The 26,562-nt window shown below is 43.8% G+C and overlaps 1 protein-coding gene across 1 annotated transcript in view; it reads right to left on the bottom strand.

The window, feature by feature from the left end:
• LOC119456189 (F-box/LRR-repeat protein 7-like) overlaps positions 1–26,562 on the bottom strand; it is a 35,500-nt gene continuing 8,938 nt past the window's right edge. Inside the window, 7 exon segments of the mRNA XM_049669595.1 lie at positions 1–9,422; positions 10,013–10,243; positions 11,850–12,139; positions 18,222–18,455; positions 20,330–20,392; positions 20,395–20,715; positions 22,781–22,865. Coding sequence (XP_049525552.1) covers positions 9,186–9,422; positions 10,013–10,243; positions 11,850–12,139; positions 18,222–18,455; positions 20,330–20,392; positions 20,395–20,659 — 1,320 coding nt within the window. The 5' untranslated portion in view covers positions 20,660–20,715; positions 22,781–22,865 and the 3' untranslated portion in view covers positions 1–9,185.

The raw sequence follows: 26,562 nt of genomic DNA, 5'->3' as shown, positions 1-26,562 counted from the left end.
CACGTGTTGTAACAATTTTATTTCCTTTGACCATAGCAATGACTTCTGGAAGGCACTTGCACAAGTTCTGTGATAAGGCATCTTCTATGTGAATGAAAGAACAGAATTCTGATGCAGGTCCTCTTTAAGATATAGAAGACCTATTTCTCTTTCCTGCTTCGTGTAAAAAAATAAATTAAAAAATGGCTTCTTCCAAGTCTTCACAGAAGGAAGCATGTCAGTGGATACAAACACCTAGCTCCTGCAAATTAGAGCAAAAGCACCTTTCATCTCACAGAAACGTTACTCCAACATTGTATATCTCACAATAAATTTCACACTAGCACTAGAAGCACTCTTGCATCACCCGCCATCATAACATGCTTTAAGCTTAACATGCCTCACTATTGAATACAAAAGCAAATGGGCAGGAATCAGTGCAGTGGGTTAGAAGAAATTGCAGACAAAATGGCATACTGTTGAAAAATACTGTAACTGCACTGCAAGTACCTGGCATGTGGCTTGAGAAAATCAAAGTGGCAATGTCTTGAGAGATAGTGCTAAACAAATGTGCTGCATAGGTGTCTGTATATCACTTCAATAACTACTGTTGTAGCTTATTGAATATAACTCGCAAGTTTGCTTAAATGCACAATGGACTGTTTTGCTATGACAATTTGAACTCATTACGGCCAACAAATTTCCACATGCGTTTTAATGATTTAGTATTTTTACTTAATTATACATTTGAAAATGATGCTTGAGCGATGAATTCTCATCATTCCCATTCAGAAATGAAAAACACAAACTTATGTGACAAAGATACATTGTGGTAGGTAATCCTGAAGCAAACATCTCCAGTGTTGGTGCCTTCAAGCTCACGGCAGACATGAATGTGGTCCCTACATGCACCTGCAGTGCTTTTTAACATGCATGGCAAGATAGTAAGGTGTAAGTTAAGGACACTGCTCGGCTTTCATGGTTTTATGTTTAAAAAATATTTCCATGAGGCAGATTACTGCCTTCAGATGTGCATAGTCAAAGTTTGACGTGGATTGCACATTATATTCACTCTGAAATGCAAGCACCACTGCTTAGTGCAAAATAATGTTGAAGTTGATAATGACGACAAGCACATTCCGGTGTGTTTTATTCAGCGTTTAAAACAAATGCATCAAAATCACATAAATGACAGAAATGAAGTATAGAAATTGACTCCACAATGGAATATGCTTCCTGTGATCTAATTTTGGCATGTTTTGGGCAGAATTCATGGTCATTCCCCTACTGGCATGCTACTGTGCAACAGGTTCAACCGCACCAGCTCTGCACTCGAAGCCAGCATGGAACCTAACTCATCTTTGAAGGCAGAGTCGCACACCATTGAAGTGGAGTTTTCATTGTGCAAAAAACTTAGCTGGCCTAGTATTTTTTTTTTTATCTTCAAGGTGTCTATGACTATACATGGCAGTGAACTATATTACTGACATTTTCATTCCTTCATCCTTCCAGCAACACACCACATAATACATTAGAAAAAGAAGAGATAGGCAAGAGTTCAAGCAGGACAGAGCTCTTTGTTCATTAGAAAAGCTTTAAAACCGGTCTGCACACTCCTGGAATAAACATATTATGGCTTGCGAGTATTGTGCGACACAAGTAACAACTCCCTGCAGCCAGTGACGTTACCTATTTTGTAAACAAATGGCTCCCAGAACATCACAACTCAATCAGTGCTTGGAAGCAGCAGTAACAATGTATTAGGCATATTGAAGTGATGATGAATGAGTAATTCTGCACCATGTGGAGCAGTAGGCCTACAATGTAATTGCCTAGTCTATTCAAGTCAAAGCCATCATGAAGCCTGCCTTCCAAGTTCAGTTCTACCCGATGCAAAGGATTATTTGAATGGTCCTTCAAGAAAATAAATTCAAAATACATAAGAACTCGGCATGAATCAGTATCAACAGCACAGATACTTGGAACAACTAAACCTCAAATGCAGTGGAATGGTAAAAAAAAATGCGCATCAACATCCACTCCTACAGTAAACACCTCATTGATACTGAGGCTGACATAAGTTGGAAGATTTCCTCACTTCAATGTAATTGCCAGCTATGAGTTAGGTGGATGTCCCGTGATGAAAGATTAGATTTTATATATAAGTTGTTCCCTCTGGGCACACAACAATTTAAATGGATCTTCCATTTGAAGTACACTTGCACTGTAAAGTAAAAAAAAAAGTGTGGGCTGTGGTGTTTATGCAAACATTAAAGGTTCAGTAAAAAAAAAAGAGGGAAAAAAAAAAAACACAATTGTGCAGAAACCATCTACAATGATTCAAAGTAAGGAAATAGGTCGAACGAAAAAAAAAAAAAAAGTTTTCCTTGCAGAGTCTAACCATCGACCAACCACAAAAACGTCCTAAAAGAGCCAAAGAAGGCTATTCGTTCTAAAATGAGCTGAGCCAGAGTAGAGATAGTTCCTATAAGAGAAGAAGTCAACATGTATGAGTAATACACCATCACAGGCAATAGTGCCATTGAGTCATGCAAAACAACTTGATAGCAAAGCTTAAAGCAGCACGTATAACACAGGTACAGTAAGAAACAGAAATCTGAGCGTGTGATGCAATTAGAATTCAATAGCTCCTCATGACCAGCATGAGGAAAATGCTAGCAGCAGAATAAATAATAATAAGTATTCCCAAGTTCATTGCCGAGCAGCAGCTAAGAAGAATAAAGGCAACAAGACACACAGCACAAACTCTGTATGGTGTGTGTTCCATCCAGTTTTGAAGTTGTGTGCAAAACAGTGTGTTTATCCAAGAGAATGTAAAACCACCTGGCCCAACTGAAGCCCTACTTACAATAGATAAAAATTAAGATTGGCTCAGGCTAGAGTAAATAATGTAGTTATTGGCTTTATTTCTCAGATACGGCCATTCCATTCTTCACTAGCTTTAACCACTGGTATTTACTTCCTTAATGTAGAAGAGTGTTGTGACAACATGCATTCCAGATTTTGTGTACTACAAAATGAGTGCACATATATATTCACGTGTGAGGTATGGATACTCTTCTCCCTTATTTCTAAGTTGGAAAATTAACATTACCTCTAAACCGAACCTTTTTTTACTATTGGAGACATTTGATGAAATGAGAATTAGTGCCAGACAGCAGCCCGTATCTTTGCTCAGCCAGATAAGCTTCTAAAATTATTCTGGCATGCAATGAATGAGCATGCAAATGCATTTGTCACCTTAATGTACATGACCAGCATGCAAAAAACATTGCCGTAATAAGGCATTGCAAGAACAAACCACAACACCTGCCACTAAGCATGTCACTGTAATAAAGCAGCACATTGAAAATGAGAGTTTGAGAACAAGATAGCTCCAAGTTTTATAATAAAATCGTGGCATGTACCAGTCTAAGTGCATACAGTCTGTGTACTGTCACCACCAATAAATGCAATAATAATTAAACACCAAAATACTACAAACAGTTGTTAATTTAACACTTATTTGACTCAGAAATTTGGATGAGCCACTGAGTCCTGGCCATAGTAGGCCTTCATAATTGGTGAATAGTATCAAATATTCTTGATTTGGAAGAATTTGGCAGAGCAGAGGACAATTCAGATGAGTGCAAACTACCATGAAAGAAAACAAAAAAAGGTAAACATACTGGCACACCTGCCAACACAGAAACTTCAAAATACGTAAAAATTTTGCAGACCTGACAACGAAGGGGGGTGGGGGGAATTAAATTATGGGGGTTTTAAGTGCCAGAACCACGATCTGATTATGAGGCATGCAGCAGTGGGGGACTCTGAAATAATTTGGACCACCTGGGGTTGTTTAACATGTACCTAAATCTAAGTACACGGTTGTTTTTGCATTTGGCCCCCATTGAAATGCGGCTGAAATGCGAAAACACCCTTGGGGGGGGGAATAGCACATATTTTTAAAAGCTTTCCTTGTATACACAGCTTTTGAGGGATGCATATGTGCATTATTAACAATGATTTATCTTTAGAAGCAGCACACAAACAGCAGTGCACTTGGCACATCAGTTTTTCAGCTACTTTGCTGTTGTAGACTTGGCCTGCTTCAAGAACTTGTCTGAAAAACCTTGCTCGAAGCACTAATGCTCTTTCAATGACTTCCAAGGGTATACAGGAGAACCAATGAGCGAAAATTTTTTGCGAACAGAATTCATTTTTTGGAAAACTTGACACAAAATTCGTAAAATCATAGAACAAACCCCTTTTCGTAAATTTAAGGAAAATTCAGGATAGCTGGACGGTATGCACTGGTCATGTCAGAGTAAAGCCAAAATGCAAAAAAAGTTTGCAATGTTTATCACTTAGACGTACAACAAGAGCGTTGTAAAGTGGTAATTTCTTGCTTGCCTTCATGTACTGCACTGCTCGTGCTGCATCTCTTATAGCATTTGCATGCTGTGTTCTTCCTGTTGCTGCAGCAATGCTGTGTGGTAGTGCTGACGAAACAGTCAAGTACATTTCAATAAACGCAGCGATTACTAAAGTTTATGTGCACTGTGGCACTCGAGAGCTGCTGTAGTGAAGGACCTCTGATTAATTTTGATCGCTTGCAGATACCATGCACTAGCATTTTTTTCCTTCTGCACTCTGAAGGCAGCTGAAGGTTGCAAAAGTTTGTATTTCTCTGTACATAAACACCACATTTTTAAATCAAGGCAACAATATGGGGCAGGGGCTGAAAAGAACCATGCAGCAGACAAAACGCATCTGTTCGAGTTTAGCACCAGGCCCATCTTCAACCTTGACAGCAATCAAACAGCTAGGCACGCCTATGATTATCTTGAATGTTTTTGTAAACTACCATGTAAGGTTTAAAAATATGTGAAGCAATAATGAATGGCAATAAAAGGCTTCAAACAAATGGTAAGTCCAGCATTTTAAAACCACAAACACAAAATGAAACGCAAATCTTGAATTTTATCCACAATGATGTCAGATACATCTATAGCAACCGTCATTTCTTGTTACGTACAAAACACAAAACCAGAGCTTCAGCTCATAAAACTGTTTCTGCCAGTAGGCTCACTTTCAGCCTTTCTTTTAATATTTGTCACTGCCTTCACAGTGGTCAAAATTGCACCACAGCACAATTGTGCTTGAAGAAACGCTCTCCATTACATAAGGCCTCACAACCACTATGTTTTGGTTAGTAAATCGCCTGATCACTTTTCCATCTGCAAAAGTACATTCGTTCATGGTAACTAAACCTTTTACAAGGCACACATATTGCACTCAGTTTCCATGAAAAATCACAAAGTGAGAAAGCAAAAATAAAGAAGAGAAAGATAAGGCAATTTTTTGAGCCCCTCGTTTCAAGTCTTCCTGTCAAGTAAAACACACATTTTGCACGTGTCAGTGCATATTAATACAAGCTAAAGCACCTATAGGCATTAAGTTCAAAGAGCAAAGAGCCTTGACTTCTTTTTGCCAATGACGGTAAATGCACACAATACAACAGGAACAGGTCTCTGTCCCGATATTCTTCAAATGCTATGAATGTCCCCAAGGGTCAAGGCAATGTCACAGTCATTAAAATGTAATCCATCTAGTTACTACACTTGGAAGTGGATGTCTCCACACTAACTACAGAAAGGATGAAATGTGCATGACGGACCCACACTTCATTGCAGGAAGACTTTAAGCCCTACCCGCTTTCTGGCATACCTGTGTATAATTTACATGCAAACATACACTGTACTTAACCACAGTTAGCCGTATATTTCTACAAACCGGCAGCAAAAGTGCAACCGTGATCGTCGGTAGACCTTCTTTACAAGTCCCGCAGGTAACTGTACAAAAATAGAACCGAGTGTGTTCCTTTTCTTATCTTACAAGTTGGCTCACAATGGGTAAATAAATGACTGAAAGGAGCTTTATCCGTGACAGCTCAACTCCCAAGCTGCCGCTTCCAATATGGAAGATGGTTGTTCCCAGCATCTTCTTTTGCCTCGCCTTAATAAGGATGACGAGCATGGCACATTTTGCACGTGAACAGACTGCATAAGTGCCAGTCAGGAGAGATTTGAGATGCCAACCTACATGTTTTCTTGTTGGCGACAGATTCTTGCCGAGCCAAAAAACACCGTGCTAACTACGTGCGTTGAAGCTATCACCAATCTATGCTGCATGCAGATCACTTGAACACATCAATCTAATGCAAGGTACGCCATAGCAAGACTGCCCTAGTGCAACATGGTTAGGCATAGCACAGTGGCAAATAATCAGTGGTACCTTTTAAAGGGGTCCTGCAACAGCTTTTCTTCCAATCTAACATGCACAATGAAATAAGTGCAATGCCTTTCAGTGAATATTTTATACTATTTGTGTAGAAATTTTGAAAAGAACCTAATAAAACGAACACATAAAGAGAGCAATGTTTACTTTTCCCACTCCCTTTCAATGCGTTTCCTCTCAGCTGTGGCGGCAGCGACAGCAATGCTATGCCTATTACTTCGTTCGTCTTTTTCATTATGCGGGGTACATAAGGTAACCCTTTATGGTTAGCATTAGACAACGGTGTTCGAGGATGACAAATGAGCGGTGACAGGATGGTCGGGATGCATTAACAGCCACCACTTCCCAGCTGGCTTGAATGAAGAGTGGAAGGCTGTGCATGCATGTGCGAGTGTTAGCTCAGGAGTAATTCATGAACAGTTGCCCAATGGCTGGTGTTTATGGGCTCTTGCGCGGGTCTTTGACATCACTGACAGCAGCAAAAGAGATCAATTGATCTACACTACAGTTAAACCTCGGTATAATGACGTATTTAGCTTTTTATAGCTTGTCCATAGAACACCATGTATTTAGAACCTCAATATGACGAAGTGTGTTTATACATGATTTTCATATACAGTCAACAACCAATTTTTCGGACATTTTGCCATGACCGCAGGTCCGAAACGGCATTAATCAAAGCCACCACCACCACCATTTTTATTATGTCGCGCCTCGAACCGGCGCTCTCGGACGCAGATCCGCTGGCAGCCGTAGCCACCCACGCAGCAACATTAGGCCTAGCTACTTCGACATTTGCTACCAAGCTTCTTGCTGTTCGGTGCCGTGTTTTTCATTGAAACAATGCGCCGTTGTTAGCAGTGGTGCCGACTCTGCCTTTGTAATCCTCGCTAATGGCTTCGAAGTTCGGAAATCACAGCGCATTGCATAAATCCGGTTCCCGGAAGTCAGCTTTGCCTCAATATAGCTATGTTATGCGTGAAGCATACGCAATGTACTGCGGTGAAGCATACCAAGACTGGGAAGGGGCAACTATCACAGGACACGGTATGTTTTGCTTGATTATACCCGTGGGCACCTGCCATCTCCTATCACAGTAAGAGCACCGATACACCTAATAAGTGTACTAGCAGGCCTTTAGAGCTACTTCGCACGTGCCTGTGGCGATTTGAGCTCTTGGGGGCTGTAAAAGACATGCCCATTTATGTTTTTGGACTGCCCGATTTTTCGGACAACTGTAATGAAATTTCACCACTGCCACGAAGGAATACAGAGATAATAAATTCAAATGGCTGAATTACAAGTGGCTGCTTGCGAATGCACCTCTCAAATAATGCGTGACCGACGGCGACCACCAAAGCGGAGCAGCGTCATGTTCCGTATAAAGTATAAGTACGATGAGATCCTATGCACGTTCCGCGTTGTATGCTTTAGGTGCGAGTAAAAGCATGCGAGGGTGAGCTGAGAAGGATGCTAACTTGATGGTGGTGTCTTCCCGCGCAAGCGGAGGGGGGCATGTTCACACGAGTCTCCTTTTCTAGAGGGTACATGGCCGTGCATGGCTGTCAGTGCAGCTGAGTGCATATGCAACTTGCACGTTATTTTTAGAAATAATCTGTCACGTCTGCAAGGAGTGGGCATGCTAAGATGGCGTGGTATCGCGCGCTTTCTTCCCAGGCGTTTAGTACTGGAGGTTGCATAATGTCAAGTTTCAGAGACGTGTTGAAGCGAGAGGCAGACAAAGCATTTGCTCCCTGCTGCCAGCGCTTTTCATGATAGTGTCGTCCCACTGCGGGTGAGACTATCATCTGCGGGTGTTGAGTGGACGCAAAAGTGTGGCTGGCTATGTTTCGTACCGCCGATGTGAATATATCGTCGACACGGCATGAAACCTTATCTTTCTCGTCGTCGACTCACAAATTCAACAAAATGAATTTTCTTTCCACATTCAAATATGATTCTTCCAATTTCCCAACAACTCGAAAAATTTTGCGGCCCCTTCCGTGAAAGAAAGATTTACCAGTGACTGCATAAAAGGTCGAATATCAATATAACAAAATTTCAATATAACAAAGCAAATTGCCAATTTTCACCAACTTCGTTATATCGAGGTTTAACTGTGTTAGGAAAGAATGAATGCTCCCTGCTACATGCAGTGGAATAATATTTGGTTCGCATGTTTGTGGCAGCATTGTTTACAGATTGCAAACATTTCCTTACAATGTTCAAAAAGTGTTGCAGTGCCCCTTTAATTGAAACCTGAACAACAACCTCATGTGGTATTTTTGAGATGATAAGCAACTTTGATCATTGAAGTGCTTTCCTTTTGTCAAGATGACTTTTGTGTGGAGCGGTAGTTGCAGTAGTGCATGTCTCAGCACCTGTCATTGGGATGAACCTTGGCGCCATTTGTTGCATGCGGGTGTTGCATATGACGATGATGCATTGTCCACGGTACACACAGTGCAATTTCACGTGCAGTAAATGCTCCATGCGGGGCAGGCTTTAGACGCAGTTCTTGGAAGCCCTGTGTTGAGTGTCCAGGCACAGGCACGAATCAACACTATCATTAGCCGAGGGCACAGAGAATGGACGGAAGGAAAAGCTCTCTGCTGGCCCCAACATGTGTGTGTGCAAACAGGGGTTGTGTTTTAGAAACCCCATCATTTCAGAGTGTTCAAATATTCTTTCACAACTGTTCTTGTTCATTTCATGGTAAGCGGTTGTTTGCTAGAAGAGAAAATGCAGGCCAAAATTCCAATTTTGGAATTGAATTCATTTAGCAAGTTTTAACGACTCATTTGCCAGAATTCAGATTGCTAGTGCTACTATTTGGTCGTGCCAAGGTGTGGTTCTCCAGCCCTCCTTCCATCCATTCTCGCTACCCGGCCGAGGAGTGCTGTTCAGTGGAAGCCCGGATTGGTGTGCTCAATGATGCAGCGACGGCAGTACTTGCGCACAATGCGGTAGCCGTCCACGGTCACCCCCGCGCAGTCCTGCAGGCTGAGCTGCTGCAGGCCCCGGCAGAAGTAGGCCAGGGCCTGCAGGCCTCGGTCAGTGACCAGGTCACATGACTTGAGGCTCAGCTTGCGCAAGTTCAGGCAGTGACGGGCAAGGAACGCCAGGCCCCGGTCTCCGACCTGCCACAGTTTACGAGTGCCACATCAGAGTTATGTATCGGTGAGGGAGGCCACATTAGAAGCCGACTGATTGATTCGAGGGGCTCAACATCCTAAAGTAACACTAAGGCTATGAGAGACTTTGCAGTGGAGGACTCCGGATTATTTTTGACCACCTGTGGCCCTTTATTGTGCACCTAAATATAAGTACACAAATGTTTTTGCATTTTGTCCCCACTGAAATGCAGAAGCTGGGGCTAGAAATTGAACCTATTACCTTATGTTAAGCAGCAGAAGGCCATAGCCACTGAGCCACCTTGGCAGGTATAACATTAGATACAACAGAAATACTTTCAGAGAAGAGAAAATCATCATTTGGAGTAAAAAATAATGCTTTAGAACCCTGAAAAATTGCAATTTGAAGCTACAAATATAGTGCCTTTAGAGCAAGTTGTCTTCTTAATGCCCCACCACCAAATAAAAATTAAGTGTATCGATATATGTATCGTCAATGCCGAATGCAAAAGCTTAAGAAAACTTGGTATTTATGTTATTACGCACATGGTGCAGACACTTCAACTCTTTCCTCGACCCAAGGCTGTTCTGCTCACCTCGCATTTTCCAACATCAAGGGCTCGAAGCCTTGGACAAGAGCGAGCCAGGACTTCCAGAGTGGCGTCCGAGACCGCCTCACAGCCTCGGGCGTTGAGGTAGCGTAACCGGTAGCAGTGCCGGCACACCTGCTTCAGCCCAGCATCTGACACCCTCTCGCACTTGGCCACGCTCAGGTAGCGTAGGTGAGGACCTAACTTGGCAAGCTCGTACAGGCCAAAGTCTGTCACCTAGAATGAATGATTGACAAAATATACACATATTTCAGCACAGCCTCTCAGCACTCACCGAACAGTCATGGTGTGTTCGAAAAGTACAAATATTTGATAGGATCAATAATTACCGAATCAAATACAGCATATTTCTGCCATTTTTGAAAGTATAAATAGAAACATGAAGAGGGAAGATAATACAAAAATATATGTGCCGTTTATTCCCTTAAATACATGTGACAATAGAGTTGATGGCTAACAGAGTTGATAACTGAGACATGAAGAAAACGCACTGGCAAAGACTTCCAGCTGAGTTCACTTGAAAATGCCTTATACAGCAGACAGACGAAGCTCAAAGTATTGCCTTTCCCTTTCCACCCTCCTTGCCTATGATAACCACGTAGGAGAAGTGCAAACATAAAAATTCAGGGGACGGTCTGACTAAGTTTGCAATGCGCAGCTCTCCTGTTGGCTCAGTGGGCTGGCACGCTGAGAAAAGCGCCTTACGATTGGCTGTTGCTACGGTGACGGGTGCACCAGTTGCAATTTCTTGTTCTCAAAGAACACGTTGACATATATGTTTGACAGGAATGACTATGAACTTTGCCAAACCAATATCCCACTATTTAGGCAGTTTACTGACAAATACACAAATACGCAAATATTAGGCAGCAGGCCAAATACGCCTATTCGGCCTGCCCTAGGAAGATATTCAAGCAAAAACAGCACCTCACAATGAATGATTACCGTATATACCCATTTCGAATGTGAACATTTTTTCTCGGACAATTGGGCCGAATTGCCTTTGCAAAGCAATCCGATACAAAACTATGTTCAAACATTTGCACCAGCCCATTATCAGAGCCAGCGTAATCACAAGATGGCAACAGATCAAGTTCTCATGTAGAATGGCAACGATGACACGCCACTTTCAGTCTGATTACAAAAGCTTATTTAAAAGATAGGTTTCTAAGTTGCCGAGAATTGCATGCATCGCTGCACGAACTAATATTAACCTAGGCTTGGGCCCCTATCCAGTTTGTGATTGCTGCGGAGTTCTTTGATCGATGCCACATATCATATGTACAGTGAGTGGTCCATAGGCAATGATAAAGTGCTGTCTCATGGGTGCGCATCATATTTATACTTTGTTTAGGAGTTCTTATGTCATTTGTATGTTAGTTCTCTAACTTGAACCCTTTTATGGGCGAGTTATAGTCTAGCAAATATACTGCCAAATAAAACAGTGGTGGGTGTGAGTGTTTTTTCTGCCTCTCCTTTAATTCAACCTGCCAGATAATTCGATAAATTTCGCCAATCCCGTCAAGGTCAAATTAATGGAACTCACCTGTAATGTGAAGGTGAACAACCCACATTAAGATTATTGTAACTAAAGCAGAAGAAAGCAGCCTGTATCTATATTGCTTTTTCGTGTGTGACCTGCTGCCACACAGCCTGCACGGTAATGCCGTGAAGCCCTACCTGAAGCTACAGTTCATGTATAACTTGCACTCCTACTTTTCACTTAAAATTGAAATTTATGGCACATGCTAACCACAACTCACGTTAATTTCCCTGCATCAGATAAAACATGAGAGAACGCAACACAGAATGTGTGCCTTGCCTGGACGCAGTCACTGATGCTGAGCTCCCTCAGCACAACACAGTAGCTGGCCACACACTTGAGTGCAGCATCAGTCAGCCGCACACAGCGCCGCAGGAAGAGATGTGTGAGCTGCGGGCATGCTCTGGCCAAGGCTTTCAGCCCCGAGTCCTCCAAGGCTTGACAGTCGGTAAGGTCGACGTACTGCAGGTACAATTGGCCTCCGCCCGATGGAGCCAGGCCACCAAGGGACTCACCCATTTCCAAGTTGGCCCCATGCCTCGGACGTATACTCGTTACCTGGTAACAGCCTGCACACGCAGTATGGAATTGAATTCTGGGGTTTTACGTGCCAAAACCATGATTTGATTATGAGGCACGCCATAGTGGGGGACTCGAGTTAATTTTGACTACCAGGGGATCTGTAATGTGCCCCCAATAATGCACGGACACAGGCATTTTTGCATTTCGCCCGTGTCGGACAGTATGGCCAACACCATATCAGAATTAATGAGGTCTACATAGCAAAACTTCTGTTCCAAGTTTGTGCTGCTCGATTTCTCGTGCCCCAGAGATAAAGCTCTGTGTGAACATTCTCAACATACCGTGGGATGGCCAGCACTATAGTACCACCATGCTATTAGTACGGTTCTGCGTTCTTGTTTATTTTTTCCACAAAATTCAGGAGTCTTCCGGCTTTCTTAGTGTGATCCACCTTAAGGTACCAAAATTCCAAGTTGTTTTGGATAAATCAACATCTTCAAATGTTTAGCAGGGAGTGTTTTCAAGATTTTATCAGATTAATACAAAAACATCCAATTCTAGCTATAACAACACAGACAGTTAATGATCATGCAAAGCAATGCAAACTGCAAGGGCCCTGTTATTGGAATTCGTATGTCAGGTATTGAAGCGTGCACCCGCACGCACGCACGCACGCACGCACACACACGCACGCACGCGCGCACGCGCGCGCACACACACACACTCTCTTTCCAGCTGCGCCTGAAGAACACTGATTTTCTAGCACAGCAATATTTACCTTGCAAAATTAGGCAAAATAATTTTTTTGCAATGACAAAAGACAATAAAAAATGTGCTTGAAATCTTGCTCTGCAATATAGTTTTTCGCGGTACATATTTATCCTGGATGCACTCGCGTGTAAGCGGGAGCTGCAGCAATTTCCAGAATGAAGCAAGCCAACGTATTCTTACGTGTAGCTGATGCCCAAGGCTAAAATATTTACAATTTATTTACAGGGAAGCTAACGGAGGCCAAGATGGTGACGCTATATCAAGCGGGAACACGTCGTCTTCCTTCTCCTCAGTGCAGACGTACTGTGGCGGCGGTTCCGTATCATAACCCCCGCCAGCTGACTTCTATCACCTACCGAGCGGAATTATTCAATCGCAGAGCGCGAGTGCCTCGCTCTTGTGTGGGCAGTTGCGAAGTTTCGTCGATACTTGAACGGACGCCCATTCTGTGTCATCACTGATCACCACGCTCTCTGCTGGCTATCCCCGTTCAAGGACCCCACGGGATGACTCGCTCGCTGGGCTTTATGCCTGCAAAAATATACCTTCTCCGTGGTATATAAGACGGGACGCTTGCACCAGGATGCAGATTGTTTGTTCTGCTACCCCATCAAAGAACCGGCAGATGCGGACGCCATCGCTTCCGTTTCCTCTGTGTCCCATTTGCTTCAAATTGGCAACGAGCAATGACGCGATCCTTCGTTACAAGCACTCATTGACCGTCTGGAGTCAACGCCTGGTGACGCCTCTCTCCGGATGTTTCTCCTCAAGGAGGGGACATTATACCGCTGCAGTTTTGATCCCCACGGCCCTCACCTTCTGCTCGTCCTTCCATCACACCTGTGTTCGACTGTCCTCTGCCAACTTCACAACGCTCCCTTGGCTAGGCACTTGGGCGTCTCGCGCACATACGACCGTGTACGCCGTCCCTTTTTTTGGACGGGTCTCGCGCTCCGTGCGGCGTTATGTTGCCGCTTGCGAGCCCTCGTGTGCCGGAAGCCCTCACGCTTCCGGCTGGATGTCTCCAGTCAATCGATATCCCACCCAAACCCTTTTTCCGTGTTGGTTTAGACCTTTTTGGGCCGTTTCCTCTCTCTCGGGCTCCGGAAATAAATGGGTCACCGTCGCTACCGATTACGATATGCAGTACGCAATCACAAGAGTCCTCCCGACAAGTTGTGCTACAGACATCGCTGGCTTTCTTCTCTACGACATAATTTTAGAGCACGGTGCTCCGCGCCAATTACTCACTGACCGTGGCCGTAGCTTTCTCTTGGCAGTCGTCGAGGACATCCTCCACTCCTGCTCGACAAAGCACAAATTCAACACGTCCTACCACCCACAGACCAACAGCTTCACAGAGCGCCTCAACCGGACCATCACCGACATGCTTTCGAAGTATGTTGCGGCCGACCACCATGACTGGGATCTTCATTTACCATATACGACGTTTGTGTATAATTCATGCGTCACGACACCGCTGGCTATTCAACGTTCTATCTCCTATGTGGCCAAGAACCCACGTTGCCCTTGGACACCTTGCCGCCCTCGCCCGCATGTTCAGCCACTGAATACGCCCACGATGCGGTCGTACATGCCAACCATGCGCGGCAGCTCGCCCACACCCGTCTCGAGGCCTCACAGGAGCATCGAGACGCCTCTGTGATTGACACCATCGCGATGTGCACTTTTCTCCGGGTTCTCTGGTCACCTATGCGCCGTGTGAGTCTTTTCAAAAAGCTGCTGTCACGTTACACTGGCCTATATTGTGTGGTGCGACAAGTGACCGATGTCACATATGAAATCATCTCGGCCGACCTCTCAGCGTCGTCGTCAGCTGCAAGTGACATCGTTCACGTGGCGAGACTAACGCCATACCACAAACATTTCACTGCGGATGCGTAACTTAAGCACCACGACGGTGCTTAAGCTACACATGCGGTTTGTCTATATGCGGATTCATGACAGGGTCTACATGTAGCTTCCTGGGTGGTTGAAGCTATGGAGGCTGTCAAAAATCACTCATCAGACCAATACAGAAGATCGAGGAGCTCTCTGAGGCGGATATCTGCGAATAATTTGTAAATGAATGAAAGTTCTTACAGTAGTCTTTCCGAATAGGGGGAGCTATTGTTCTCGAACACGTATGTCAACTGCTTGTGATCAGTTAGGATGTGAAAAGTACGACCTTCAAGGAAGAAACTGCTCTAGATTTTGCTGTACTTTGTTAGCTTAACCGATGTTGTAACTACTGATGTATTTTTTTGATATTGCTGAATATTTTTCCATCGTGACCCCCTGTATTTTAACCTCCCTACGATTATGCCATACAGGCGATGTAGGTATACCGAATAAATAAATAAATATAATAAATAAATAAATAAATAAATAATTTATTAATAACAAATTCCCAACATTTCTCTTCCAAAGGTGCTGTAGCACAATTCTGCAGGTTTGAGGCATTTCAAAAGTAAACCTATCAGGCGCCAGTTGTTGCCGTCTTGCTGTTGTAGTACTGCTCCCGCTGCCATCGTTGAAGCATCAACCACGCGTGTTTGCACATCAGGAAGGGCGTGCATCTGAAGCACTGCGGAGGCCAGCTGGATTTTGGGTTCTTGGAAGGCTTGTTGGTGCTCTGCTAACCAGTGAAACTCGGGTGCTTTTTGGAGTCACGGCACAGAGCCCGAGTAATTAGAGCAATTTATGGAAAGAGGTTGGTACGGGAAAATCCTTGACCACCTGCACCCAGGTTTTCCAGTGGCATGATGACTTGTGGAGCGATGCAGTGTCCATGAAAATCAAGTGCTTCAACCTCAAAAATGCATTTCTGGGACTTCAAAACGAGTCCGTGTTCACCGAGACACTTGAAGAGGAGGCGCAGATGGTCTTTGTGATCTTCCGGCGTGCTGCTGGCAATCAAAATGCCATCTAAATAGACAAAAACAAAGGGCAGTCTGCGCGTCGTCACTTCGTCCATAAATCACTGAAACCTAGGCTTTGTGCCGCGTTCTTTAGACCATAAGGCATGCGGAAAAACCCCAAAGAGGCCGAAAAGTGTTACGACCGTCTTAGGGGTGTCACTCAGCTTCACAGGAATCTGATGGTAAGTGACCATCACATCTATCTTTGTGTAGATTGTCGTGCGCCCGAGATAAGTGCTGAAGCCATGGATGCGAAGAACAGGGTACTGGACTGGCGTGGTCCTAGTGTTCAATCCACAATAATCACCACAGGCTGCAGTACTGTGGGTTTCTACCACGGAACGAAGAACGGATGCACATAGAATTTGGGTGGGATTAGTGGATAAGGCGAGCTTCTCGATCGCCGCAGCAAGTCGATCCACTTTCTCCTCCAAGCGAGACAAGTGGTCTGTTTTTTTTTTATGTTCTTGAACCACCGATAAGCAACTGCTGTGGAGCGCAGCAGTCTGCAATACGGTTGGTGAGCTGAGCCAGGCATTTCAAAGCCACGTCATTGGAGCCAGTGAGGATCATTCACGTTGATTGCGACAATCGCTGTAAGAACAGCTTGCGAAGCAATGGGAGCTGACACTCTCATTGAAGCAATTGCGATGGCCAATGATGTCCGAGCTCTTCCCTGGAAAGGAGTTGCTGGAGTCTACTCTGCTCCTACGCCTCCAATCGTTTGAGGACAGTGCTCCACAGCACATCGAATGCGTTGGCCGATGGGGTAGACACGAGCCTGTTGCCTATGGTGTCGGCGATGTTGGGGGTCAGCACAGCTACAATGTGGAGGTACTTAGACGCCTGGGATGTGATGCGCCGCAGTTGAAATCGGGCCTCAACTTGACTGAACCCCACCCTGTGAGCTGAGAGTCCCTTCTGTGTCAGTCATGGCTGCTGCTCAGTCGAAAGCGCTAGAGTCGCCACTTTTGTAGTATATTCACACCGTTGGGAGGAAAGAAAACGTCTTTACTGTCCAAGGTTTGAAAGCAGACTGTTTATTTTAGAAGAGAAAGGCCCCCCCCCCTCTCAGGGAGAGGAGGCTGGCACTGGATGCTAGCGGTTATCGGGTTACACTTGCCTGCAGCCGCAGGAGCCGTGAACCAGCTAATATGCACGACATCTGTGGCTATTACCCGGCCGATTGCTAAACGTTTTTGGTCCATTATATGAGGGAGAATCAAAAAGTCTTTGCCCCTATTTTTTATTAGCCAAAATAAGGTATATACAGGTCATTACAAATATACGTACCATTCTACGTGCCTTACACTATTTTTCCACATAGTCCCCAGGCCAGTTCAGACATTTGTCCAATCGCAGCACTAAATTTAAGATGCCTCTGCGGTAGAATTCGTCCGGCTGACTGTGGAACCCCTGCCGGACCGCTGTCTTGGCTTCATCATTGCACATGACTCGCTGTTTGTTTCGGTTTTCTGAAGAAGGAACTTCTTCAGCAAATCAAAAACACACTTCTGAAAGCGAGGCACCTTTCCCCATACGTGGGCTGCATTTCCCTGTGGATTTCGATGGGCATTCATCCTTTGCTCCATAGAAAACGAATCACACTTCGTTGCTCGTACGGTGTGGACGTGTGAAGCACAACCGCCATCTTCAACAACTGACAGCAGTACCGTGTCGCGGAGCTACCGGAAGTCCAAGAAAGGTCCATCGCTGGGAATGGATATGTTGACTTCGCATTTACAGCCGTAATTTGGCTAAAAAAAAAAAATAGAGGCAAAGACTTTTCAATTCGCCCTTGTAAGTATACTTTACCAGGGTGTGGATACTACTAAAGGAATTTTCTAAGGGTGAAAGCCAAGATTTTTACAGAAGGTCTTTCTACAGCAGGCCCTTTCTTTTCAGAAACTTTGTCACAGATCAATACAAACTACATGAGAATTGCTGCTCCTTGTTGGATCTATGTAAATAAGTTGTTGCTCCCTGCCAAACACTCTCTTCCCCTCAATATTTGTAAATGGGTGCCTCCTTTAGTCTAGGCTGTCAGTGACAAGTTCAATGTGTTTCTGTTGGAAAATTAGATGCTTTTCTCTCATCCCTGTGAACCGAAAGTTGCTCTCTCTCTCTCTCACACACGCACACACACAAACACTGAGAATTCAAAGAACAAGCTTCCTCTTTCATTTCCATGATGTCTGATAACAAATATTGTTCAAAAGGGGTGACAGTTTTTAGACTTTCTTCATCATCTGACATTTCCCTACAGGCAGCAGCATCTGCGTGCAGCTTTCTCATGGGGGCCGAACAACATTTGAAGCACGTCAGTTTACTGTGCAATTTTGATTCTGTCTCGAATTATTGATCTTTGTTCTCTCTCTCTCTCTTTTTTTTCCTGAGTGAATTGTAACAGATAAAGCAGCATCAGCCCACAGCTCACCAGTGACATCGAGGCGTGACAAGTTGAGGCAGCGTGTGACCACTTCTGAAACACCCACATCCGTGACTTGGGAACACCCGCGCACTTCTAGCGTCCGCAGCTGAGGACATCTCCGAGCCGCCGCAGTTAGGCCACTGTCGGTGAGGCACAGGCAGCCGCTCAGGCAGATACGCTCCACAGCAGAACACACACCAGGAGTATCCCGGCTCAGCAACCGGAAAATGGTACGCAAGCCTGCAATGGCAAAATGTACAATGGAATCAAATCTGTAGTGGCAACTCGGGGGAGGCTCTCGTAAAACAAATATCAGACAAAGCATCACCAGAATCTGACCCGAGACCATCAGCCTTTGTGGTACTTAGAATGCCAACGACTAGAACATACTCCCCATTACCACACAGGTCTGAATCCGAGCTAGTTGGTAAGGCAACATCATTGAACAAAACAGAGCCTCATTGCCCTTTCATTGGCCGAATGAAGCAGTGCCCCAATTGCTTAAATGCCCTTTTAGCATGACATTTCCATGCGTCAGCACATCCGTTATACAATACACATAATGCTCAAGCTGATATTTCAATCATTCAATATTAAACCAAATTATGAAAAGTTTAAAGTACATAAGCAAACCATGAGCATTTAGAGATGCAATAATGTGGGGAGAGGGGCTTCAGATTAATATTGATTGTGTAATTAACCTGGCCACTTAATGTGCCCCTAAGGTTAATTACACAATTGTTTTTGCATTCTGCACCCTTGTGAATGCTGCCAGTTCAGCTGGGAATCGAACCCATGACTATGTCCTCAGCAGCACTCAGTAAGACGGCACAGGACAAAAGATCTCTCAGCCCCCATCCACTGACACTGACACTCTGGGGAAGTATAGAAGTTGTCTATCGTCAGGCAGTACCCCTTGCCTAGCAAAGGCTCGATGAGCTTCATAACAACTTTGGTACCCATTGGTGAACAAGGTTGAAGATTTGCTGGCGTGCCTAGATTTGTGCCTTTTCCTGTATAGATCAATACATCCCACACATATCCCGAAGATGCCTCACAAAGCAAGAAAAATTTCAAGCCAAATCTTGCTCTTTTGAGCGGATGTATTGCACCCATCCAAGTCTTCCTTTGAAGAGCATTAGACTTTCGTCTATTGATATGTCTCTTTCTGGTATATATGCCAAGCGGTAGTTCTTCAACAATCGCTCCAAAAATGGCCATATCTTGCACAGCTTCGGCTGTGGATGGCTACTAAGATCGGTGATGCTGGCATTGTCCACAAAGTGCAACATTAGCATAATTAGCAGAAACCGGTGGCAGGACATAACCTCTCCGAAAACAGGTGTAGACAACAACTTGTTCTTGGACCAGTACCACTGCTGTCGAGGCTTGTGAGCTATTCCCTGCAGTAGCAGGAGTGCAAGGAATACCCACATCTCTTCCTTTGTAACCGGCACCCATTTTTTGAGGCGGGAGTGTTCACTTGGAGGAGAGCATTTCAACGTTTCAACCGCTTTGCGATTGGTTTCGTCTACCACTAGTGATACGAGTTCATCGTCCAGAAACTGCTGAATATATTCCATAAGGTCATCTGACGATGACAAGTTGAAAGTCTTGCCTGGAATGGCCAAGAAGGGAAAGCGAGGAGGCTTCACAGGAGGATTGTCCACATCAAGCAGGATCCACTGGCGAGCACTCGCGATGTTCGCTTCCGAGCTGTCTTCATCATCACCGGAGGAGCTGCTCAATTCACCGTCATCGCTGTCATCATTTCCGGACACAAGATAAACATCTGTATCCGAATCATCATCACTCGAAGAAGATGACAAAAATGAAAAGCTTCTTTTTCGCGTTGACGGACCAGCTATGCATGGGTCGCCGCCACCGCACGCCATGTCCTACCACAGAACAAAACTAAATCATCGAGTAAATGCTGCCATCTGGCGGTTTACTTTAAGCCGTAGTTGTCTGAACGGTTGGCTCTGCTCGGTTGGCAGTTTGGGCATCCTGTCCAAAGTGCACAATTGGGCACCCTTGTGAATGCTGCCATTTCAGCTGGGAATCGACAGACTATGTCCTCAGTGTGGGCACAGGACTAAAGATCCTCAAGTGACCCTGGTCGACGGGCAGGTGCTCAGATGCCAACACAATGCTGGTCCACAAGCGAGGCTCCCAGCAAGGAAGTACCACCGCCGACAGACGCGAGCGCACCGACACAGCTCGTCGCTCGAAAGGCAGGCGAGAACACGAAGCAGCAGATCATCTGGCAGTCGGTCAAAGAGGCAGCTCTTTGCTGATGGTCGCTGGTGGTGACTATTGCTTGTGGCTGTGGTTGGCCATCCTGGTGCGGGCAACAGTGTGTGGTAGCCCAAGTCACCGGGCGAGCTGCTGCGAACCTTGGGGAGGGCGCCACCAAGGCCTGACCCTCCTGCCACGCACTCCATGGCTCAGCTGGCCCGACAACTGCTGCAGAGGGGTCCCCAGGATGCTCCAGGAACCCCTGTGTGACAACAATGGCGAAATTTAATGGCACACTTTAATATAAATTTCAACTTATAGACCTCCTCTATGACATATCTGCTAGACAAACTAATAATAACCAATGGTGTTTTTACAACTTGTTCAATAAATCGTTTCTCTTAAAAAGTTAGGTAAACAAAAAGGACAAACAGCATCTTTTTGGTGCTACTTCCCGGTAGATGCCAACGTTCCCTTTCATGAAACACTTCCACTATGTGCATTTTCGCATAACTAAGCTGCTCACTTAAATATATCACAAACCATCTACAATCTGGAATCTGCCATTTACAGCTCTTTGCTGGTGGTCGCTGGTGGTCACTATTGCTTGTGGCTGTGGTCGGCCATCTCGGTGTGGGCACATTTATTTCAGCAATCAGCAATGGCGGATTCCAATGGGAGGTAAGGAGAACTTGCAGTGCACAATTTCCAGCTTCACTGGGGGTTGGGTGCATAGGCTATGCATTCAGTTCAAGTGGCAGATCAAGAGCGGATAACATACGCAAGATCATTCTGTGCAGCAGTTCAGATTGCTTTACCAAAATCGGTGATGTCAACTGGAACTTCCCGATTTATTTCCCCCCTCAACTCCCTGGTGACCCCACAGTTGTCCTGTTTGATGCAATTACAAAACACTGGCGTTCTGTGCCCGTCTCCCAAAACGATCATAATGGTTCAACACACCAACTACTCTCTTTCATATCAAATGACGCAGCAACTAGTGTTGGTAACCTTTTTTTTAGCGTCGCCAGGTTGCAGCCAAAAACAATAAATTATTGTGAAAACTACATAAGTGATGATGTAAATGATTCGCTTGAAATTTTTTAAATGTTTTAATTGCTTTAAGATGTCTTCCCCCTCACTCTTTTTATACATTCAATTAACTCTTTCAGTGGCAAGTCAATGCTTGGGATGTGATAAAAAGAAAGCAACCCCCGATTTTCTAAAATAGCAACAAATCTAGAGATTGTGCTTTGTCTAAAAAGGCAGCTTTCATGCATCCAGATGACTCACTTATAGCCGAAGTGCCACACAAATATCCTGAATTTTTTTTTTTTTTTTTTACTGAAGGAAGACAATTTAGTCAAAATCTAGTGTTTAGTTACACAAAATATTAATGCTTTATTGTAAAACTGAAGCTTAAGAGCATTATACAAAAGAACTGCAATAAACTGACAAGTTTTGCAAACGAGCAGAGCTCATCATGAGTAGTTTTTACCAGAAACATGCCAAAAAGACCAGCTCATCCATGGCACAGAAGTGGTTAATAAGCTCTTTGGTATGTCTTTACAAGTGGTGAAAAATAAAGGAGCATATATCCCCTTTATATTAAAATGGGAGTGAGACATTGAATGTAGCCAAACCTTCTGAAGAAATTTTACCGGGGCACAAGTTTACTGGTTGTTTTTTATTTACATCACTACTAAAAAGGGTCACTGACTTCAAAAAGGCAAGTGTATTGTTAAGGTGACTTAAAAACTTGTTAATTTAGCAGCCTTGTCACTAAGTTACCAACACTGGCCGCAAAATATTTGGAATGCTATTCCTTCTGCAGTGACGCCACAGAACTCGGTTGACTGAGTGCACAGGCCTTTGTATTGGCGGTGAAAGTCCGGCCACCGCCGACAACCACAAAAACAGGCGAAAGAGCTAACGGAAGCTATTCTTCTTAGGAGAGGATGGGCCCTCAGCTCCTATATGGGAAAAGGCAGGAGAGGATGTCACTTGCAGGCACTGGTCAAGGCAACAGGAGAGAGCGTCTGTGCAGGAAAGGTACCTTGCCTCCTGGCACCACTGTGTTATGGCATTTTTTTGCTTCTAACTCAGCTACTATCAAACCCCTTTTTAAAAACAAATCTTGCAGTAGAATGCTCTTTGAACGGCCCTTTACAAGTCCTAGTGTACAACAAGAATTTCCAATGGGGCCTGGCAAGGGGCCCTTTAAAAGTGTCCTATCACGATTTAGAAGCTTAGAACATAATGGTCAGAAACTCATGGCAGCCAGAGAGAATAGGTTAAATGTGAAGAAAATATTATTTTAGACTTACACAGACTAGATGAGAACTGCACTTTGCCATGGCTGCCCATTGCAGCAATGGTTCTGTCATGGCTCGAGCTCTTCAACATGCCCATCTGCAAGATAAGGAAAACATAAGAACACATCCGACAAGGGTTTCTTAACAGCTGCTACAAAAATAACATGATTTCACACAACAGCAAATAGGATCTTCAATGCACTAGAACATTTGTGCAGCAAAATATGACCAGCAGCTAGTCCCTGTGGCTCTATTATTGGTCAATTACCAATTTTTTAAATGAAAGTGTCCATCCTATCATGCCTACATGCAATATTTCAAACAAAACAAAACCAGGCGGAAATCGTTCTAACACTTGCCGATACACTGGTTATATTTCTAAACTTTTAATGTTCACTGGGCATAACAAACTCAAAAACTAATTAGATAATGCCTTCGAGGCGACGCAGGTATTCTGTAAATCAATAAATAAATAAATAAAGATCAGATTTGAGACAAGATGAGCATATTGCACATAATGTGGGGGAGTTATCAAAAGATTAGAATTGTATACTTGGAAGAACACTGGAAAAAGCTGTGCGCGGAGCCAAACTTTTCCCCTATAAAACTAAACTAGAACATCTGATGTGCCTGCCGTTAGGGACCCACACACACAAACATTGATAAATTCGAAAAAAGTGGAAGAAAAAAAAACAGCAAGGTTTATATATTATGCTTATAACTACCATATCTCACCAGCAGTCCTCTTGCGAAAGGCAATCCTTGAAAAACTACGAACTAGGCAACAATGTGAAAGAATGAAATTATTTTATCTGCTTTAGCACGATAAATGAGGCACGGTCAAAATAGGCCTATTAATCGGATAATAAAGTGAACTTTCCACCATAAATAAGTCGCCGAATACTCTTCCCATGCCCAGAACAGTTCGCAAGAAGTGAACATAAGGCTAGCTGGTATAGATTCATTGCAGTGTCTTAGGCACCAAGCAGAACACAAGAAGAGGACAGACAATGGCAGTACTGGCAACAGAAATACCTCATTAAAACAACACAGATCAATACTTATTAGTAGAGACCGGATTTTAGGCAAATGCCTTTTTTGTTCCTTGCGCTCCTATCGCCCCACTTTGATATACGAGCGTGAATTAGAGGTTAAGAAGGGCTTTTATAGTGTTTTTATGGTGCCTATAAATGCCTATTTCGGCGTTTGTGCCTAAATGCCTATAAATGCTTATTTTCAGTATCGGCGCCTATAAGAACACTACTTACCCTCAAGTTTCCCTTTAGAGTGCAGTTAGAGACCGTTATTCATGTTACCGGGCAACATTGACTGTTCGGAACTCAATGGGGTTCCCCCAACCTAGTCATCTAGTTCAACCAACTTTCGGAAAACAACCGCTAGGAGCCGTGAAATAGGACGCGCCGCCGTTGGCAAATGCGAAACCATGGAGAACCGTCAGCGGAAAGTAAAGAGCAAAAGAAGAAAGAAAAATGTGATGTGCACGCGGCTTTTGTTTTGTTTGTAATTTACTTTTTTTTAAGGTGTTCACTGCCATCGAGCACTCATTCTCAGCGTACAAGATCATTCCCAGTGACAAGAGGCACAATTTTGAATCGAAAAATCTGGAGATGGTGGTAGTTTGCTATTGTTTCCACAATCTTCACAGTGATTACGTTCCGCGTGCCCGCTAAACATATTTCTTCAAACATGTGCACTTCAAATGGGTGGAAGTGTATTTGTCAGTGTTGGGACGGGAATTCGGATAATGTCATTGTATATGAGAAAATTGCCAGAGTTGTGCCTAATAGTCCTCAGTAAGAACATCTTAATTTCTTAATAAATCGTAGTCTCTCTTGCATTTATTATCTGTTTTTGTTGTGTCTTAATTTAATTGCGTCAGGCAGACATAAAGTAGCGTTTTTTATTACATCAGTATTCCCAGCTTTCAGGTATTCTTTTTCATGCCTGTTTCACTATATGCGACGCTCGAGTACAATGGCTGTTGAACATGAATATGAGCAGTGTGCTTGTAGAATTAAGCCAACTGATCGTCATTAGTAGTTTTATGGGGCAATTGCACGGCTATGTTCAACTGTTGGGGCCTTTGTGCTATCATACAAAATAACATTTCTTGTTTTTTTGTTTTTGTTTTTTTGTCGTAGATACAGGTCGCGCACATCTTCGTGTGAAATAATTTGCATTTATGTAAAGATTTATTGTGCCTACATTTACGACGTTGGAGGCCTAAAACATATTTTGCAGGCCTATTTTTGGCGCCTAAAACACGCTTTTTTAATGTCTAAAGATCCGGCCTCTACTTATTAGGAATCCTCACGTAAGTCATACATGCACAAAAACTCGGGCAAGAAATGAAGAAGGTACAGACAACAATGCCGGACAGTGCAACTGAAGAGCAGCTGACACTTTCATCTCAGTTCAAGATATGGTATGCTTCCATAACTTCACATAATCTAAACCCTGTGCTGGAACAAGATATACTTGCACTGTTAAACAATGGCACGCAGCCACAGCTCACACAATGATCAGCCAAGTGGCTTCTAGATTCCTTGTCGATATAGTTAGCATGTTCCCTCAATTTAACATTTATGCACTTACCCGTCTGCTTCACATCTTGGCATGTTTTTTTAACATCATAACCACTGACAGCAAAGCAAGCAGTACCATATAAAGAAACCCTCTATCGCATTAAAAACTAGAAACAAGAAGCTAAACACCTAACGAAAGTGGATACCAATCTGGATGACAATCATCTTGATCCTATTTGTCTTTCAGGTGCATAGTCATTTGACTGAAATTACTTTTAAAGAAGCTATTCTTTCAGCATTTTCGGTTTGCATGAGTTTTCCACAAGCTATGCAGCCCTGTCAGCAAAAATTTATCAAATTGTGTGTCATTGCATGGTACAACAAGATACCGGAGAAAATTCAACTCCACAACTGCATTACATTTGCAGTTGGGTAAAGTTGAGTTACAGGCTTCCTCTCAGAGTTCCCAAAATTGCTTTAACAGGTCACATTAAAGATAGTATCTGAGGATACAAAATTCATCCTTTTGTGATCAAAATTATACATTAAAGGTACTCAAGTAAGCACTCAAAAGTGTGTCACATCTAGTTTATTTGGCATAGTGGGTAAATGCCACTGCACCTAAACCACGACATTAACGGTAGCTATTCTTTTATTTCCTTATTTCCTAAATTTACATCACCTCAAAAGCATTGTTACATTAATAAAATGTAATATGACTGCCGTTAATGCAAGCCAATATCAGAGGTAATTGCTTGGCACCTAAGATTTACCACGCCGTGCTCATCAAGGCTACTTCTTGGCTAATCCCCCCCTCCCGTAGTAGGTAATAGCCATTTCTTGTAAACAAGAACAAGTATGCCTCCTTTCAAACCTAGGTTTCAGGACAAACAGCCCGGGCTATGGCATTGCTCGACGGAGACCGAGAAGACAGAGTCTCATCGAATAGCTGCGCTGAACTGTGCTCATGCGTATCGACATGTGAAGCAAAGGCCAAATCTGTTGCAGCATGCGGAATGAGTTTGCAGCATAGGGAATGAGTTGCAGCATGCGGAATGATGATGATGATTTATGGGGTTTAATGGCGGCATGCGGAATGAGAATCATGTCCAAGCACCTTCCACATCTATGAGCAGGCTCCCACCAGTGATGTTGACACTTCATGCGATTGGGTTGCTGACACTAGAGCGGCTTAGCGTCTTATTCAACACTTTTACGTAGAGCATCTTAACACTTCACTCCGCAGAC

This window comes from Dermacentor silvarum, chromosome 6 (genome assembly GCF_013339745.2).
Source record: "Dermacentor silvarum isolate Dsil-2018 chromosome 6, BIME_Dsil_1.4, whole genome shotgun sequence".
Lineage (NCBI taxonomy): Eukaryota > Metazoa > Arthropoda > Arachnida > Ixodida > Ixodidae > Dermacentor > Dermacentor silvarum.
The sequence above is the reverse complement of the archived record's forward strand: the minus strand, read 5'-3'. Positions and strand labels throughout refer to the sequence as shown.